At 44.7% G+C, this 20,322-nt stretch overlaps 1 protein-coding gene across 1 annotated transcript in view; it reads right to left on the bottom strand.

The window, feature by feature from the left end:
* The window catches only part of Nrx-IV (neurexin-4), a 43,420-nt gene that overhangs the window by 3,306 nt on the left and 19,792 nt on the right, over nt 1-20,322 (bottom strand). The window contains exons 13-22 of the mRNA XM_028309634.1: nt 8,609-8,812; nt 7,928-8,107; nt 6,175-6,312; nt 5,700-5,836; nt 5,298-5,449; nt 4,742-4,938; nt 3,570-3,710; nt 2,893-3,072; nt 2,225-2,358; nt 143-353 (exon numbers count right to left, since the gene is read on the bottom strand). Coding sequence (XP_028165435.1) covers nt 143-353; nt 2,225-2,358; nt 2,893-3,072; nt 3,570-3,710; nt 4,742-4,938; nt 5,298-5,449; nt 5,700-5,836; nt 6,175-6,312; nt 7,928-8,107; nt 8,609-8,812 — 1,674 coding nt within the window. The remainder of the gene's footprint in view (nt 1-142; nt 354-2,224; nt 2,359-2,892; nt 3,073-3,569; nt 3,711-4,741; nt 4,939-5,297; nt 5,450-5,699; nt 5,837-6,174; nt 6,313-7,927; nt 8,108-8,608; nt 8,813-20,322) is intronic.

The following is a 20,322-nucleotide window of genomic DNA, read 5'->3' as shown; positions in this document are numbered from 1 at the left end:
ATGACGCGTCTCACCTCCGAGGCTTCGCACGTTGGGCGGCGGGTCCTGCTGGAACAGCAGCTTGAGCGGGTAGATGTCGTCGAACTCAACGCGGGACACGCGGCCCAGGAACACTGCTGACGACGATGATGACGCGTCTCACCTCCGAGGCTTCGCACGTTGGGCGGCGGGTCCTGCTGGAACAGCAGCTTGAGCGGGTAGATGTCGTCGAACTCGACGCGGGACACGCAGCCCACGAAGCCCTCGGCCATGGACTCGTTGCGGCCGACGTACATGTACTGGATGTTGTTGAACTGCGCGTCCGCAGACTCCTTGATGTTGAAGCGGTATTCTTGCGTCTCGTAGTTGTCCACCTGCGGACATAAAACAATGAGTCGTGTACTAATTCTGGCAAGGGTATTCTGGTCTGGCTGAAAGTAATAAGCGCAGAACGGAAGCGCAAATATGTTTTGTGACTTTTTGATGTTGTCATGGTACTCTTGCGCCTCATAGTTGTTCACCTGCGACCATGATATTATTAAGTGCTAAGGTCAAAAAAATAAGTCATAATTACGTGCAAGTGATACGGGTAGCTTGGGGTCATTGTACGAAATACTATCTGCTCGGCGACCGGACTTAAGTGCTCTTATTGTGGTGCAGTTTGCTACGCTGCGATTTTGCTAGGACCAGGATGTCGCTACCATTGCAAAGTGACTTTATTAAGTGATATTGAAACTTCAGTGGCATTACGCTTGCAATCCGTTAGTGTAGTAGCTCACTTATGACACCCCCCACGTTCAGAAGCTGACTTAATAAGCCAACGTTGTGACTTAATGACATCATACACATCCAAAGATCATCATTGTGACCTTAATGACATCCCGATGTGACCCCAGACATCACAGACAAAAGGTAGGAGAGCTGACCTGTAACACCATGGTGGCGCCACTGTCCTTCCTCGAGAGCCGCACGTCGTGGTACTGGCCGAGCCCGAAGTGCTTGCCTTGGAAGATGATCTCCTGCCGCTCGAAGCCGAAGTCGAACACCACTCGCAAGTGACCTGCGCAATACATTTGAAGGTTAATAAGGTTAATTGCACCGTGACACGAAACGTTGTAAGACCAAGCCAGTTGATTATCTAACTGGAATNCAATTGCGCACATTTAAAATAAAGTTTGTTTACACTTTGACAGCAATATACTGACATACAAGGTGACATGTCAATGAAGTTTTCAGTTACTGTTGCCATTAAAAGAAAATAGTACCATTAGTTTTCCGCAACATGGCGAGGGTTATTATGTTCCTGGTCAGGCTATAAATACACTTCATTGCTATCATTTCGGCCGAGGGGCCAGGTCCCTAAGAGGCCCCTGCAGGTCTCATGCACAGAGAGTAACATACGCAGAACATAAGCGCAAACATTTTTTGTAGGTCCATGATGTTGACGCGGCACTCTTGCGTCTCATAGTTGTTCACCTGCCGACTAACCGTAATATTATTGAGTGCTAGTTTTCTGACAGTTTGGTCTGCGAGTGCGCGTCTCAGGCATGTAAATGGGGAAGTTGCGGCTATTGCAAAGTTGCATCCTAAATGTTGGCAAGTCACCGTTGTCGTTACATTAATGAGTCACATCCTCATGTTAGCTAGCGTTGCGACCGTTGTGGTAGTTGCTAATTGCTCATAAGATAGGCCCCCTTAATTTAATTTATTGTCCGTGGTGCATAATCTTTTTCTTAAAGGTTTTAAACCTTTGTTTGTCACCTGTCATCCGCTTTGCAATGGAGGGAAGTCGAACCTTAATTTCGAACTCCTCCTATGTTCTTCTGATTAATTTCCTTGCGGGTCCAATGACAGTTTGGGTTTTTGTGGCGGTCAAGCTGTAGATCCTGGCTACACAGGAGTTGCAGTGGTGGGAACGAGAGGTGGGAATAGTCCCGTGTTAGCGTTGTGACCGCAGTCAGTGACTGCCAGTCACACCCCATGTTACATTGCCACTGATATCCCACACATTCAGAAACCTTATTATCTTAGAAACATCCAAGCGTTCGGAAGCTGGCTTGTGACTTTAGTGACATCTCACATGTTTGTAGGCCAGCATTGTGACTTTATTGAAACCTGAAGCATTCAGGGATCTTAATGATATCCCATGACATCGGAAGTCAGCGTTGCGACTTTAATGACACCCCACATCTTATCTAGAAGCCAGTTTTATAACCTAGACATCACACAAGAGGTAACAACTAACCTGTAACACCATAGTGGCGCCACTGTCCTTCCTCGAGAGCCGCACGTCGTGGTACTGGCCGAGCCCGAAGTGCTTGCCTTGGAAGATGATCTCCTGCCGCTCGAAGCCGAAGTCGAACACCACTCGCAAATGACCTGCGCAATACATTTGAAGGTTAATAAGGTTAATTGCACCGTGATACGAAACGTTGTAAGACCAAGCCAGTTGATTATCTAACTGGAATATGTACAAACTGTTGCACGAATCAACTCGCCACGATGTACCTAAGATGCTACAGTGTTCAGCTTGACGAGCCGTTGTCTTAAAGATGATGATATTAGAGTAAAAGATGACAAACATAAGGGAAGGGTTCGTCCATTATTTCCAGTGCGTATGAAGATCGGCAAGTGGTTTGGCCTGTAAAAAATCATTGGGTTATGATGAAGGAGTAATCTAGTAGCCACTGAAGATTTTTTTTAAAGAATTTGTATCCAGAAATTTACTGATAGTCCCATTAATCCCTCGTACTAAGCTCAACATGATTGTGTTACGAGTAGATTCACCACAATAGTCCATCGGCGACGGGATCGAACCAGCGCTCCTCGGATCTTAAGTCGGCCAGTCCGACATCTTCATCTATTGTCGTTTCAATTGCCCCATGATTAATCATCATTTCAACGAACACTCACCTGAATTAGACACCATGAGCGTGAGATACTCGGCAGATATATTCGAGTAGAAGCCGAGCAGGAATCCCTTGGGGTTGGTGGTGGTGAAGCCCACGCGGATCTTCTCGGCGATGGTAGAGCGCCACGAGCCCAGGAAGTCGTACTTCACCATGGAGTTGGGCCGGAGGTTCACGCCGATTTCTGGAAAAAATATGAAATAAGAAAATTTATTACTATGGACACATGATTCCAAAATTATTGAATTTTCGGTCGTAATAAAATAAAACGATCAATCTCTGTCTAGCCCTTATAAAAAAAGAGTGTAAAAACAAAATTTTCGAGTTTTTTAGTCTTATCCTAATTTATTTATTAAGAATCAGCATTTCTGAAGCAGGGTCAATATCAGAAAACAAGGTACAAAATCATAGAAAGTGTAAATCCCATTTTTTGCCAAACATAACGCATTCCTAACTTCAAATAACTGCCTGGGTTTTAAGCCTCCGAGTGCTAGCAATATGCGCAATGTTTAAGCAAGGTTCAGACACACGATAACCACGAGGTTTCTGCATGGTTCTCATGGGTGAGACACTGTAGCGGTAACCGTACAGTTACGGTTTAATCCAAATGCCCAGCAACCGCGCGATTATCACCATATCTAAAGCAAAAGCTGTATGTTTTGCTATAAGTTCCACACTGACCGTCGGCGCAGATGGGCCCCTTGAAGGCGGTCCAGCGGCAGTCGCAGGAGTAGGAGTCGTAGCCCTCCAGGCACGTGCCGTTGTTGAGGCACGGCGACGAGCCGCACTTGCCCACGCAGCCCAGCGAGATGCCGTACAGACCTGCGACAAGTTGTATTTCTATACTTGCGACAACGATTCGTTAACACATTTGCTGTATTTAATGTTTAAGGTAACTACAACGTAACGCACAAAGAGTCAGGGAGGGTAGGTGAGGAGTGTTGCGTTGTTATGACGGAGATAACGTAACGCAACGCAATTTTTACCAACGCTGCGATGTCGGAGTAAGCGTTGCGATGCGCCGCTCGTATGGCTCGTATGGTGGAAACCGGGCCTTACTCGAATCTCCTCGGTATATGATGCCAACTGTCTAGTTACCCCTTTTGATTAATTTCGTTGCGGACCCAACGACAGTTTAGCTTTCCACCGGGACAAACTTGACCTTTACTTGTTGGGTTTTTAGAGTAGTTTTATTTGTAGATCCTAGGCACACAGGAGTGGCAGCGGTGGGAACGGGAGGTGGGAATAGTCCCGTAACTCCGACTCAGGCTCGAGAGGCCCAGCGTTAGTTATTCACCAGCACCGTCGTCAATTGTCGTCGCGAGTGCTCGAGTATAGTCTGTGTGACGTCACAGTATAGTTACTCCTGCGCGCATGCAGCCCACGAAGCGCGCCCAGTACCAAAGCCGTTGTCAGTCGCAGCTCAGTATGACGTCACTGTGTAGTTACGGGGCGTGGATATGGCCGCTGTGACGTCACAGTATATTACCCCTGCGAGCGTGGGCCGCCAGGTCGACGGGTACCAGTGCCGTTGTCAGTCGCAGCGCGCGCGCCGGGTCTTGGAGCTCGGATCCCGTCAGTATGACGTCCCTGTGTAAAGCCTGGTCCGTGAGCACGTAGAATCCCGTCCAATGACCCCAAGCTACCCATCCTTATCTCTCGCGCGTAATTATGTTTCCACCGCGCTCGCACACTCACAGCGGGCGCCCGTCGCACAGTCGCGACAGCAATATAATTACGCGCGAGCGATAACGATGGGTAGCTAGGGGTCATTGGACAAAATTCTACGTGCTCAGGGACCGGGCTTTAGTTGGAATCTCTCTTTATCTCTATGGACGTCACAGTATAGTTACCCCTGCGAGCGTGGGCCGCCAGGTCGACGGGTCGTCCGTTGAGTAACAGAGCCCGCATACAGCCCACGAAGCCGCCGCTGCGGTCCAGCGCCGCGCCCAGAACTAAAGCCGTTGTCAGTCGCAGAGCGCGCGCCGGGTCGGCTGGTGCTCTTATCTCGTTCTTTAGGGCGCCGTCCACTACGACTCGTGCCTCTTTCCTGATGGAATAACATGAAGAAAGTCAGATTTAATCAACGTTACTCCACAACATCAATTTACTCATGCGCAAGAGTCTGCAAGCGCGCAATTTTGTTCTTTAGCGCGCTGTCGACTACTACGCAAGTAACTTTACTGGTGGAATTGAAAACAAATTGTCAAAAGAAATATCGAAACAAGGTTATTGAACACACGCGCAGGATTTTGCGAGCGCGCAATTTCGTTCTTTAGAGCGCCGTTCACTACCACTTACACTTCTTCTGTAATTAAGTCACAAAATACATAGATTCAGAACATCTAAGTTGGTCTTTCCGATGATGGACAGCTTGAAATTAAACTTTAACAGTCTAGCCACAAGTACCTGTTTCGCTCGATAGAGACGGAGTGCCAGTTGTTGTCGGCGAGGCGGCTGGAGGTCTCGACGGAAACGCCTAGCGGTGTGTCTCCTACTTGGAACTGGAACTGCAGCTGGTCTCCGCCGATGATCGACAGCTTTATGTAGTCTTGCGGGCCCTAGGAACATAAAACGTGTCAAATGTTTGCCTCTGTTGGTGGTGTTTATAACTTAGCTGTGTATGTGCTTCTCATCATAGTTGATTACCAAACGTTCGACGATTGATACTGGCAGTTGTGGAAAGTCTTGTAAATTCATCACTTAAGATCAAGACTTCAAAATATACCCCTCAGAAAGACGACAAAAGAAACAGAAAAAACATCGATTTTTTTAACCTCATAAAAGACTGATTTCATCGAAAATGAATACCTTTGAATGAAGCAGCACAGCATTCTCCTTAGTGGTCCTAAACTCGAAGTAGATGTCGCCACTGTGGCCCAGGTCGAAAGTCGGCAGGGAGATGATGGCATCCGATACGCGGAACGTCACTGTATTGCTGAATAAATCTAGATAACAAACAAATTAACCTTAATTAATGAAAAAGTATACGGTCCGCCATTTTGCTCCTAAATATTTACAAGAAACACAATGTTATTTTTAAACAAAGGTGCAATCGTGAACTTAAAGTAAACGACAAGTTTTTTAGGCCGAAGCGAGTAGCTTGCCCAAAAGATCCTTATTCTCTTTTCTAGTCATGAAGATGGGTACTTGAGAGCACTTCTGTTTAGTTTTGATACAAAAAGTATTAAGACTCAGCAAAAAGTTTTCTGGGGACTTCTTACATCGGTGCGTAAAACCTCAGTAATTAAATACATTTTAAATGAACTATCTTAAAAAAGCTTACCGTCTCCTTCGCACAAAAGCGGGCCGAGAGTGTACCGTCCCTCTTTCTCGTCGAGATGGCTGCCCGTGTCTCCGAAGCGAAGCTGCTTCACTGGCAGGAACTCTTTGTCTGTGATGTCCCCTCCGTCGGATTGGAATTCTGTCATAACGATAGAAATGTTATTTTTCTGCTATTGATTGATGATTTTTCCAGTAGACAATGTAGATAGGTAGTAAATTCTGTAAGAAAAGTTGTTTTGATCATTAAAAGATTCAATATAAAACTTGAGGCCTTATTGACAACTAGCTTTCCGCCCGCGGCTTCGCCCGCGTGGAATTTTGTCTGTCACAGAAAAACTTTATCGCGCGCGTCCCTGTTTCAAAAACCGGGATAAAAACTATCCTATGTTCTTTCCCGGGACTCAAACTATCTCTATACCAAATTTCATCAAAATCGGTTGCGAGGTTTAAGCGGGAAAGCGTAACAGACAGACAGACAGACAGACAGACAGACAGAGTTACTTTCGCATTTATAATATTAGTTGGGATAGTGACTGTGTTTCTTGCGCGCTGCTTTTTTTCATCAATGGTCCATTACTGTCCCGAAGCAGTGGTAGGGATGTGTAAAAGTGCTCTTTAAGAATTTACTTGCAAAAAAATTATTATGAAATGAATCTCGAAAATAGATTCAAAGTATAACACTAAGCTCGTGGTTGGTTTTGTATCTGTTTTTATGTGTATTGAAAACATGTATAATGTACAAAACGCCCTACGGAACTAACTATTCATTTCGCCTCATGGACACTTTTTTCGTTTACCCCTGGTTTTGAGGCTGCACAAGTGAAATCAAAGAACTTTTATTCGCTGCAATCTCCACCTTACTAATTAAACTTACACGCTCGGTGATCAGTGTTTTAAAGTGACGTGACGTAATCAACAACTATGTTACTTTTTATTAGTAAGGGGGTTAGGTTACAAATTAGGTGTTGACTTTCTCTCTCTTTCTATGTACTTGTATCAGAAGATGTCGCTCTTCCATAGCTTAATACATTGTACAAAACCTTGGTATAGGGAAGTTCCTCTATCAAGGTTCCCTTGGAAGCGCAGGTAGCGGGGAGTTTGATCCGGGCAATCCGAGCGTCATTATTGTAGTGTGCGTATGCACTCATGGATAATTTTAGCGTGTACCGATAACACTCAAACTTTCGCGGAAGAATGGTTGGGCACGTCTTCGTGGATGAAACGATCTATAACGAACGAACTTGCGTTTAGGATCAAATTCGCAATTGGTCCAATCGCGAAAAATTTACAAATTCGTGATTAGTCCAATTCGCGATTGGTCCAATTAGCTATTGGTCCAATTTGCTATTGGCCCAATACGTAATTGGACTAATTCGCTTTTTTCTGCATATAGTAGTAAAAGTTGACTAACCTCCTTATTTTTTTCATTTTGGATATCCTTTTATTTTGGACCAATTACGAATTGGACCAATAGCGAGTTGACCCAATAGCGAATTGGACCAATCGCGAATTGATCGAGAATTGGACTAATCGCGAATTTGTAAATTTTTCACGATTGGACCAATTGCGCTTAAACGTATTACTAGTCACGTACCTGCGGGGCTGAGCGGCGCGTGCTCGGCGTCGCAGTTGCACCACTTGGTGCTGTCGACGCAGGCGCCGAGCACGCCGCAGCGACACATGCGCGAGCCGGCCGGCGCGCCCGCCCAGTAGTCCATGCGCTGCCCGTGAGACACCCGCCACTAGTCACGTACCTGCGGGGCTGAGCGGCGCGTGCTCGGCGTCGCAGTTGCACCACTTGGTGCTGTCGACGCAGGCGCCGAGCACGCCGCAGCGACACATGCGCGAGCCGGCCGGCGCGCCCGCCCAGTAGTCCATGCGCTGCCCTGTGCGCGACACCCACCACGCGTAAGGGTGGAACGAGCTCTCGTCGCCTGCAACACAAGACGGTAAAATGGTATGATTATTCCGTCAATGTTGTTGTGCTGAAATGGTGGTGGTGAGATTCGTTAACAAACTAATGCCGCTGACATAGACCGACGGATTGGCAAGCGTAAGTGGCTGTTAGCAAGGAACATAGCGGAACTGACAACCGATGGGACAGCATAGTTCTGGAGTACACAAGATAGTCAACGACTTTTACGAGGACGTCGAAAGGCGGCACTGGATGCAGGCAACTACAAACCGGGAGATTTGGAAATCATTGGGGGAGGCCTACATTCAGCAGTGGACGTCCTGCGTCTGAAATGATGATGATGATGGTGAAGTGGTGGTAGAACCAGTTATTTGAGACGTGTATAAGTACCCTGAAAACGGCTACGTGTTAAAAGTTTGAATGATTAGAGATTCCGAGTTAGGCGTGTGCGTTGCGCCAGCGCTGCGACGTCTGAACGTGACACGTGACGCACAGTGCGTTAAAACATTAATACACTCACTGGGCGAATTGAGCAGGCGCGAGTGTCGGCAGCGGTATTCAAGGCGCTGCGAGCAGGAGCGACTCCGGTTGAGTAGCGCCTCGAGCTGTGCGCGGTCGGCGTCGTACGTGATGTCCTGACGGAAGCTGCCGGGCTCCTGGTGCCCGTCCACCACGCTGCTGGACAGCGACTCGTGACGGACCGACGTCAGCACGCGCCCGTCCGCTGTGGAGGAAACGTAATGAGGGTGTGCCGGTATGCACAATACTTAATCTCTTCATATCTTATCTTGATCACGTTCACAGTGTCAGCACATTTATCACGTATAGTGCTGATGCTGTGACGTCATTTACCTTTACTCTATATCGTATAAATAGTCACGCAGTTCACACTAATAAACAGATTAATAGCAGAGACTAACTACAACCCGTGTCTCATTCATACGGTCTCCCAACATGGCACAAATTGGTGACCCCGACGTGATCGTTTATCGTTTTTGATCGCTGACACTGTGAACGTGATCAAGATAAGATATGAAGAGATTAAGTATTGTGCATACCGGCACAAGGGCTATCGTTTTAGCGCTCACCAGTTTGCACCACTGTAGAGTAAGGTCCTGTCACTTGCTAGTAGCGAAGACAGTGGCACCAACTGGTGAGAGCTAAAGTGGTAGCAGGACTATCGCATTTGCACTCGTCAAGATGGCGCCACTGTAGAGTAAGGTCCTGTCAATCGCCAGGGGTGCCAACTGTTAAGTATAAAAACGATAGCCCTCATTGGATGCAACTCTCAAGAAAGGCTTAGACGATGTCCTGAGTCAGCGACGCGCGCGCGACTTTACGACTCGACGCGCGATACGTCGCTTGATCGCAGATCTGACTGTCAAGAAAGGCTTGAATGGTGTCCTGGATCGCGTAAGAGCGTGTCTTGAAGCTGTGCGACGCGATGATACGTCGCTTACCGCAAGCGAAGGATGCCTTTAGTTCTTGGACGAATAAANATGATGTGACGTGAGGTGCCAAACTGCGGAAAATGGCGGAGGAAATACATGATTTAGCATGAATTATCATAAATAATATTAACTACTTATTTACCTCGCAGTGTCTTGAGGCAACTTAAAAAAGTACATTCTGTGTTTTTATTATTATTTTGGCAGTTAAATACTGCACAGTATTTAGTACACCATTTTCTTTATTTTCTTCCATCATACACAAGAACACGCGTGCGTGAGTCAATGTTCGCTCGTATGTGAGGCCTTGTCGAATAGTATCCTGTAGGTGGGCCATCGTGCGTGTTTTGTTTTCGATGTAAACTCGCGGAGATGAACAGGCCTGATGCAACTCTCAAGAAAGGCGGTGTCCTGAGTCAGCGACACACGATTCGACAAGATGCGATGATACGTCGCTTCTGGACGCAAAGGATACCTTTAATTTGATAGTGCTTGTCACGCTTGTCGCGTCGCGTCGCACTCGTCGCAAGCAAGAAGCAAGAGATGTCAAAATGACACTTTTTACTTTTCCTATTTCTGTTCATAAAGGGTTATTATTTCTGGGATTACTAAATAGACCTTCACTTCACGTGTAGAAACAATGAATAGGGACAATAACCTCGGAATTTATGAGATTTAATCAACAGTCTAAAATGGATATTTATAAAAAAAAATGCATGGTCAATGTCAATAAATGGCACTAAAAAAATCATAGCTTCCTTTTCTGCTCAAGTCAACACTACCAAGTTATCTTCCTGTACATACCGTTACGTCATAGCGTTAAGAATAACCGCATCCACTCACATAGGAACTCGCAGGTGACGGGGAAGGCGGGCAGCGGGCCGGAGCCGTCCACGTCGATGTGCAGGTCCACGGAGCGCGACACCGACATCACGTTCTTGTAGGCCTGGCACGACAGGGGGTGCACCGCTGGGGGACCATAGGGGTATTCATATTTACACACGCAAGATGGGCTAGGAGAATTTTCACACAATAAACAAATAAATGTGCCCTGCCCATTGCCACTTCAGCTTGCTAATCCGTCGGGCTATGTCAGCAACTTTAGTTGGTTTACGGATCTCCTCATTTCTGATTAGATTTCGTAAAGAAACACCAAGCAGCCCTCTCCATAGCACGCTGTGCAACTTTGAGCTTCTGTATAATAGTGAGAGGCCACGTTTCCGAGCCGATGGGGCAGCAAGGTTCTGGAATGGAGGCCGCGTACCGGAAAACGCAGCGTGGGACGTCCACCTACAAGGTGGACCGACGACATCGTAAAGGTAGCAGGGAAGCGCTGGACCGCAGGCCGCTACCAATCGATCAACGTGGAAAGCATTGGGGGAGGCCTATGTTCAGCAGTGGACGTCCTATGGCTGAAATGATGATGATGAAAAAAGACAGTTAAGCACGAGTTGAGGGATCCGTATCCTCACACTTCTATAACTTCTTTGGCTAGCGTCGATAGCGTGGGCTTCTAGCGAAGCAGCTGCAGCGAAGACCAAATTAATGATCTAATGATGATAATCCTCGCTCATTTCCTTGTATATTTTTGACCCTAATGTGAATGATGTAAGAGATATCTTACATGGTTTACAGAGTAGATATTATATAAAATGTACACAATATCGTCTTCAAATTCACCACAATTTACATAATAGGAGTACGCTCTTCCATACTTTCTAACTGAACATTTCAGTTTTTTGTAATAACCAAATTGTGTCGTACTCCTTTCCCGTATCGACCTTACTCCGTTTTGATTTTATTGCGAATATCAATTACCTACACTGTGGTTTTCTGAATAAAGAAAAATAATACAGATATGTTTGAAATAGCTCATGAAGCGTGTGTAACACAAGATGTATTGCAATAATTGTGTGTTTCACGTACACGTGTGGCAGACGGCGCCCGCGTAGCCGGTGCCGTGGCAGTCGCACGTGAACTCCTCCGCCGTCTGCGTGCACTCGCCGTTGTGCTCGCACGGGTTCGGGTTGCACCTGGAACATAAAACTCATTTTATTTTTGCAAGTAGGCTTTTAAAAGCACTTTCACACGTCCCAGTATTAACCCTACCACTGCTTCGGGACAATAAATGGGCCAGTGCTGAGAAGATGCAGCGCAAGAATTCTTAGGACACTTACAATATTTTTTGTGATTATCGTAATAACCTTAGGCCGGTCTACGATGCGAGCCACGATATAATCTTATAGTCGATTTTGGACGAAAAATGTATCTCGGTAAAATGTATCGGTAAGACGTTATAATAGCACGCATCATAGGCATGTCTTACGAGGGTGCATATAACGTTATGAAGGCAATTTTATCGATTAGTTTGATGACATCTAAAGTGATCTATATCTACTACCCCTGGTAGTGATAGTGGATTATGATCTGCTAAGGGTCTATGTAAGCGCCCCTGATATGTTCTGATCTTGTCGCTTTGGTAGAGTTAAGTAGTCGCAGTTTGAACATTAGGGTGAAATCAAAAGGAATTTAGGGCCTTGGTAATGATGAGAAGCTTTCATTAGGCTTTCTGAAGTCCGCAGAGATCTCATTTCTATTGAGAGACAGTTAACAGGTTGAGGTAAGGTTTACGTCCTCTCCACTGTATTAAAGCCCGGTCAGTGAGCACGTAGAATTTTGTCCAATGACCCCAAGCTAACCCATTCTTATCGCTCGCGCGTAATTATATTGCTGTCGCGACTGTGCGACGGGCGCCCGCAGTGAGTGTGCGAGCCCGACAGCAACATAATTACGCGCAAGCGATAAGGATGGGTAGCTTGGGGTCATTGGACAAAATTCTACATGCTCACAGACCAGACTATAGTACCTGTCGATCATCTGGCAGGCGTCGAAGACGACCTCGTTGGGGCAGCAGTACTCGTCCTTCTTCCAGTCGGTGGGCTGGCGGTAGTTGCCGTCCACGGCGATGCGCCGCATGCAGCCCACGAAGCCGCGCGGCGGAGCCTTGCCGCCTGGGGAACACGGGGGCATTCGTTACAATCATTCTTATAACAATAAGAAGATTTTTGGTATTGAAGGATGTTTAGTAAAGGGATTGGAGGGTTCCAACGAACAGTTTAGATCTTCTCTATATATAGTGTAGTGGCTAGAAATGTATTTATTCATATGTTATTTACGTACTACTTTATTCTCAGTTTGACCCTAAGGTTGACTGGAGGAAAATGCCCAAAGGCATTAAGTCCGCCTTATGTACACCGTTATATGTGCATGTAAGTTTGAAATAAAAAAAAATGTCGACTTTCTCAAGTGAAATGCTCGAAAGGTTCACATTTGTTTAGAACTTTGCAGATTTTAATAAACATACATAATACAACCCGATTGAGTTAATTGCGCACTTGGCAGTCGTGAGGTCACATAGACGCTCTGGTAAGGACGGGGCGAGCGCGAAGAGGTGTGGGGGTAAGAATCGCATTCCAGCGAGGTGCGCAGTTAACTTGATCGGGTTTTAAAAGTTGTCAGGCATGTCAAATCAAACGTCATGGTGTTAAAGTCTAAGACCAAGGTTATGATCTCCGTTAATCCAAGTCGTTATGATCTCCGTTGATCCAAGTCCATTGTGATACAAGTGAGTGACGCGCGCGCCAGCGGCCGTCGTTGAAGGTCAAGGTGATCTTAGTTGAATCTGAGTCCAGTGTCATGGCCTATACAAGCCCCTGTAGAGCCACTAGGACAGGTTAAGTTACCTGCGATGTAGTAGGTGCCGCCAGTCAAGAAGCGCAGACGCTTGGTGGTGCGCACAGGCCGCTTGTCCACAGCTAGCACCAGACTGTCGGGCCCCATGGTAAGTGAGAGCGCGCGCCAGCGGCCGTCGTTGAAGGTATCCGCGTAGTTGTCAAGCTTCACGCGTGGCGCGCCTGGCGTGTCAAGTTCCACCTTGATCTTGCCCTCTTCCAGGAACACCTGGAAAATAGAAGAAATGAATAGTAGAATGAGTTTGGAATAAGATGCGTTGTGTCAAAACGGCCCGCAAGAACTAAGGTCGTATATCCATTATCCACCGCCACCATCACAGACATGCCGAGAACAAAATGACAACGTAGTTAGACTCTCGAGCGCCGTGATCTCAAAAAAGAAAGTGAAAAATATCAAGCAATCGATTAACCCCTCATGATAAGCTAAATATGCTTATGTTAGTTAGTGGGTTCACCACAATAGTCAAGCGGCGGCGGGGATCGAACCCGCCTTCCTCGGATCACGAGTCAGCCACTCTGACACCTTCACCGTTTGGCTATTTTTTACGATGATTATGATGAGTTGAGGTGCCAGCAACATGCTTAACATGTTTGCATGCGTATCACGTTTGAACTTGTCTACACGCTACCGTCACAGATTTTGCCGCAACATTGGTTATAATAGAAGTCTGAAGTATGAGTACATCTCTACCTTGACGTGTCCCTCGGTTTTGAACTTGTGGTAGATGAGCAGGCCGTGGTTCTCGTAGGTGCGGAACTCTAGCGAGATATTGAGGGTATTGGCTCCTGAGTAACCGCGCAGTTTCGTGTACGAGCCTTCCTTCAGGAACGTCACCGGGACTATTATTGGCTCCTAGAAACAAATGAATGACAGTCAAATTAAAGTTATTTATAGTGGTCTACTGTATGGGTATTGACATGCATTGATATGGCGTTTAAATACAACCCTGGGGCATGGACAATGTTGACAATGGGGAAGTTCGCGGTATCAAATGAGAGTGCAAATATCGATACAGAGCCGCGCTAGCTGTGTGAATCCACCAATATAATGGAATTTAACTGAATTAAAATCTTGTAATTTAAGAGGATTATCAACATATTAAGAGCCACCAGACTAGGCAGTTTACGTACCGAACTGTTCTTGAACATAATTTTTGAATTAATCTATGTTATGTTTCTTATAAGTACATAGTAACTACTAGATAGCATTGAGTAACAAGTTCTTCTTTTTCCTTTTTTCAGCTGGAAGACTGGACAAAGGCCTCTACAGATTCTACCACCACATCAACCGATCCTTCCCTGGATCCAGATGTAATGTAATCCAGGTAAAATATACGAGGACATTTAATTATTACTATTACGCCCATATTTACAAACATCACAATGAGGTCTCACAGTGCGCGTGAACGCACAGGGTGACACACGAACCAATCACAGCTTTATTCAACGCTGTGCATTCGATTTGCTGCTTCACTTAAGCAAGCATCGTTGGTGAATACGGGCGTATACGTATAGGTTGGTTTTAATGTCAGCGGACTGTCAGTACGGATCGCTCCGCACAGCCGATCTGTATGAACTGCTATAGTCTGGTCTGCGAGCACGTAGAATTTTGTCCAATGACCCCAAGCTACCCATCCTTATCGCTCGCGCGTAATTATATTGCTGTCGCGACTGTGCGACGGGCGCCCGCAGTGAGTGTGCGAGCGCTACAGCGACATAATTACGCGCTTTAGGGAGCGAGCGGTTCCTCCGGACCGCATTACTCTAAAACGCTCCTTAGAAGTTCATACAGATCGGCCGTGCGGAGCGGGTCCGCACCGGACGGTCCGCGTGACACCACAGAATAATATAAGTACTACGTACAGAAGTTTTACTTCGCGAAGGTATTTAANCACAGAATAATAATAAGTACTACGTACAGAAGTTTTACTTCGCGAAGGTATTTAAAAAAATGTATGCTCAATGTCATTAACAATATGGTGTAATTTAGCCTGTCTCAAGAGTCAAGCACCATTTTGTTGACAAACGTCAGTGATCGGCACTGCGCCGAAGCTATAGGGCTGACTTCGGTAAAATGTGACGTGAGGTGCCAAACTGCGGAAAATGGCGGAGGAAATACATGATGTAGCATGAATTATCATGAATAATATTAACTACTTATTTACCTCTCAGTGTCTTCAGGCAACTTAAAAAAGTACATTCTGAGTTTTTATTATTATTTAGGCAGTTAAATACTGCACAGTATTTAGTACACCATTTTATTTTATTTTCTTCCATCATACACAAGAATACGCGTGCGTGAGTCAATGTTCGCTCGTATGTGAGGCCTTGCGAATAGTATCCTGTAGGTGGGCCATCGTGCGTGTTTTGTTTTCGATGTAAACTCGCGGAGATGAACAGGCCTGGTGACACTAAAACCAGCCATAGCGTATAAGTGTTGTACTGACCGGGCAGGCGTAGAGCGTGTTGACCTTCTGGTACTTGAAGGGCTCGCCGGCCTCGAGCCCGCCCTTGACCTGCTGGATGACGTTGGTGGCGTTGAGGTACAGGTTCTCGATGCAGCCCGTGAAGTTCTGGGTCACCACTAAACCGTCTTGGAAGTTGGGCACGCCGCCGATGTAGAACTGAAAAGGATTTGGAAAATAATATTATGTTTAGTTTTTTAATTTAATTCGACTTTTGGGGAGTGCACGTCCTGTGATGTGTCATCTGTCATCCCTGCTCTTTTTCTTCCTGAGAAGTTTTATATTGAAGCCAATCGCATTCTTTTTAACCGAAACAGGCAGTTGTTTTGTATTCACGAGCTGTGTAGCCAGATGGTTGCTAAGTCGTTCAAGGCGTTGCTTGTAGGTTACAGAAGAACTTTCTATTTCCCCCTTGACTGTAGGGATTTCTAGGTACTCGTGCACTTCCGTGTTCCGTGTGATCCATGGGGCATTGACCAGGATCTTTAACACTTTGTTCTGGTAGCGCTGCAGGATTTCAACATTTGAGTGACTAGCTGACCCCCAGAGTTGTATGCCATACGTCCAAATCGGTTTCAGGATAGACTTGTAAATTAGGACTTTGTTTTCCAGTTTTAGCGTTAACTGTCTGCCTAGCAGCCAGTATATTATGTTTAGTGAAGATAGAAACGTTATAACCGAAGGTTCTCTCAACAGCTCACAATATCTAACAACCACTTTTTGAGCTGATGAATCAGACCACTTGCAACTATTTTCAAGCGCTTAACTCAAGTCAGTGCCTGAGGTACCTATGGGAGCGACTCGGGAGGGTGTTTTTGAAACGTCAAACGTCAGTGAGACTTCAGATAATGCTTCAGATTTGTATGCTCTGTCACGTCATAATAATTAGGTCACGTCATAATAATTGCAAAAGATACATTTCGTTTGTTTCGAAACTTTGTATCTTTCATGTAAAATACATGTATTTTTCGAAAAAGAAAACAAATGGGAGGTTCGTCTGAAAAAAACAAATTCGTAGTAATCTTATACCCGTTTTCACCATCAATCCCTAATCTTTAAGTGACCCCTTTGAAAACAAAATTCCTGTAAGTACCACCATTAGGTATCACTTAAAAATTAGGGATTGATGGTGAAAACGGGCATTAGTATCACTTCTCTAGTTGGTGCATTCTGAGACACTTACCGCGCGATTCAAATTAAGCCTCGAGAACTCGCCCTTGATGCGGTCCTGCACGACCACTCGGTCGACAGAGAACAGAACTTCCCTCCTGTTGCGGGAGATCACCACGTCGTGCCAGATGTTGTCGTCTAGGAGACTGCCCACCGCCATTGAAGTGGGAGTGCCAGAACCTGGTGGAAGAAAATTAATTCAATATCCAATGAGGACTTTACAGTGGTTGGTAAGGGAGACTAAAGTGAATTGTAACAGACGAGAGTTGTGACATTGTAAATTTTTTAGAGCTTTTCAACTACTAGCGAGCTCGTAACTGTGCGCGAATTTTAGTTCAAGACTCGAGCTAACAAATGCGCTGTTGCGATACTTATAGGTTTTAAGAAGTCGACAATATCACAAGTCTTTTCTGTTACAACTCACCTGGCCGTGTCCCCTGCAGCCGACAGCACATTCATCAAAATATTTTTTTGTATCTATAAAAATGTAATATGCCAAAGTATTTATTTAGCTTGATATAGAGCGCTTTCACATTAGGGCGTTAGAAGCGCGACAGCAGCGCGGCAGTGGCGTTCTTATAATGTGAAGGCATGCATCCGCTGTCACATAGTATGGAATTCTCGGCAGCGCGTCTATTGCGATTTGCATTCCTTGAAGTCATTGCAGAAACGCCTCCTGTCCATATTAATGAAACTTTGTGGAAAAAAAAAGGGTACAGAGTACTTTACTGACCTAAGTCTATATTCAGCACCAGCCTGTTATCTCTCAGCTGCAACGCAATATAGTCGCCCTGCGTGCCCCTAGAGTAAAGCAAAGCCCCTGACGCGGTACTGGTCTTGAATCGGAATCGCACCACCTCTCGAGATGCCGAGATAGGGTCCCGGAGGAGGTCGACTTTGATGAGCGATGTGCCGTTGAAGTAGAGGGTGTCGGCGACTGGAAAATAAAATGCAATATGTAATACAGTTTTGCCTCACAGAAGGTATAGGAATTCCGAAAGTTACAATGCTATCGGAATATCCCTTTGACTGGACCCATCTGATAACTATAGACCAAAACATTTAACACCTTCGCTGCCAGCCTAAAAATGGCACTGTTCCGTTCGGGCCATGGGGGACAATGATGGGCGACACTTTAACTTTCCGTTCGGGCCGCGTCGGACAATGATGACCGCGAGTCAGACCTATGTTTAAACCTCTGTATTGAGCCGATGGACAGCATTTCTTCAATAATTCTCATATAAGCTGACCCGCGCGGCTCCCAAGATTAGTGTACGTCACTTGGTTCTCAGGTAAAGCTCGGACTTAGAAAAAAAATGTGGATAACGGTAGCGCAATGAAACATGGTAATTATACAATGCATTTTTGCAAATTTATCAACTTTTTAGCAAGATAATAACGGTTTATTAATTAAAACATATCGTTTACTTATTTTATATAATTTATAATATGCAGGACACTAAAAAAAAACACTTTCATTGTTGAACAACCACTTTGTATGAAGGGTTGGTACATGTACTAAGTTCTTTGTACAGCTACAAAACTTATGCCATTTAAAACCTTATTAGTGGCATAAATTATTGTACTTATTAGATGCTTACACCTAGCAGGATTGTCGAGAAAAATAGATTTGTTTAATGTATGAAAAAAACATTTTTTCTCTTATCAATACTCTATTCTAGAACTTTTTTTATTATTCATGTAGGTCAAATTATTGGCATGTTAAATCAGCTATGTCATTATAATTATTTTTAATTTTAAGTATATTTTTAAATATTATTTGTAGATATACTGACAATTCAATATTGTTTTGAAAAAAGAACCGATCGAAAGTGACACTACAGTGATGGATGAAAAATTCAAAATACAGTCAAACAATTTCTAAAACGTCAAGTCGCAAAAATTGGATTAATAACCCAGTTGTTAGCAGCACCTTCCTGTAAATTTCATAATTATATGGCTGTCCAACGAGGCAAAAATGGGAACTAATAGTTCAGTATTGATAGTAGCGCCTTCCTGACAATGCCATAGCTGGGACGGCTCAGTTTTGGACAACTTTTATACGAATTATTGATAAATTCAATTTTTTAAATAAAATTTAAACCTTTTTTAATTAAAACAATTTGAAAAAAATCACTTTTAGCGTTCCTTTTACGGTATCATCGATTTATTTATTATTATTTTTAATCACTATTTGAGACTTATCCTGCTAGTTTAGTTTCTCATTTTATACCTTATATTATTCCTATTTATGCGTAATATAATAATATATCAAAAACCTACCAATGTACAACTCTTTATTTTTTTGGTTGTTCTCCTTTTTTTTTTGGATGCGAGCGGGGATGGTCGACAACATGACCGCGTGGCCCTACGGAACGGATTTTCGAATTTTCGCTCGCTGGGGCCATGGGGGTCAATGATGTCCGACGCTTAATAATTCGATGCAGAGACTCAAAAACAACTAGGTATATGTTAATAAAATCCTTTATTTATGTTTATAATGTAACGTTTATATTTAACAAAAAAAAACAATCGACGAAAATTGAAAAAAATTGAAATTTTTACTTGGCCTGGTAGGAAAGTGCAGTGTCGGACAACATTGACCGCGTTGGCGTTCAATGTGTTAAGAGACTAAAATAGTAAGACACGGGTCTGCAGCCGTGGTCACAAGCAGACTGGCGGTTCGCGACGTCGTCATCGCAGCCGAAACGTCAAGTCAATACATATTGTAACTCATTAATAAACGTCGCGTTAAGACCCGTGTCTATTTTAATTGAAATGCATTTAAGAGACATTGGACAGCAGAGCCTGTTAACTATAGATCCCAGTTTATTTGATTTGATTAAGTGAACAGAGCTTTCATTGACCACGCGTAAAAACACTAAGCAAATGAAAGCTGTATTACTAACGAAATACGTACCATAATCGCATCCGTACACCTCCACCCTCATCGAAATCTTGTCGCGCCATCGCATGGGGTTGACGCGCAAGTACTGCGCTATGATGGGCACCTCGAACTCGTTCTTGTGTTCTGTGTTGCCATCCTGGTTTCCTTCGAACATCTGCGGACATGGTCCAAGATAATGAGAATTAATTTGCTAATATACGGCCCACAAAACAGTGGCATCTTTGTAATTTATGATATGGATCATCTACACTTTAGATTGATGGTTCATGACAATATGAATACTGTCTCATTGCATTATCAGAGGTCATAAAAGAAGCTTTGAACTTTCAGTAAACAAATCTTATTTAGAGTAGGCGCACACCGTTGATTTTTCGTCGGCCGTTAGTTTAGTCGGGCAGTTGATCAGTATGGGCATGTATGGGAGTGCGCACACTACGCCGATTCGATTTGGCCGATTCTTCATACAAATTAAAATCGGGCACAACTATCGG

The sequence above is a fragment of the Ostrinia furnacalis genome, unplaced genomic scaffold (genome assembly GCF_004193835.3).
Source record: "Ostrinia furnacalis isolate ACB-3 unplaced genomic scaffold, ASM419383v2 OfSCF2804, whole genome shotgun sequence".
Taxonomy (NCBI): Eukaryota; Metazoa; Arthropoda; class Insecta; order Lepidoptera; family Crambidae; genus Ostrinia; species Ostrinia furnacalis.
Note: the sequence above shows the minus strand (reverse complement) of the source record. Positions and strands in the feature narration are given on the sequence as shown.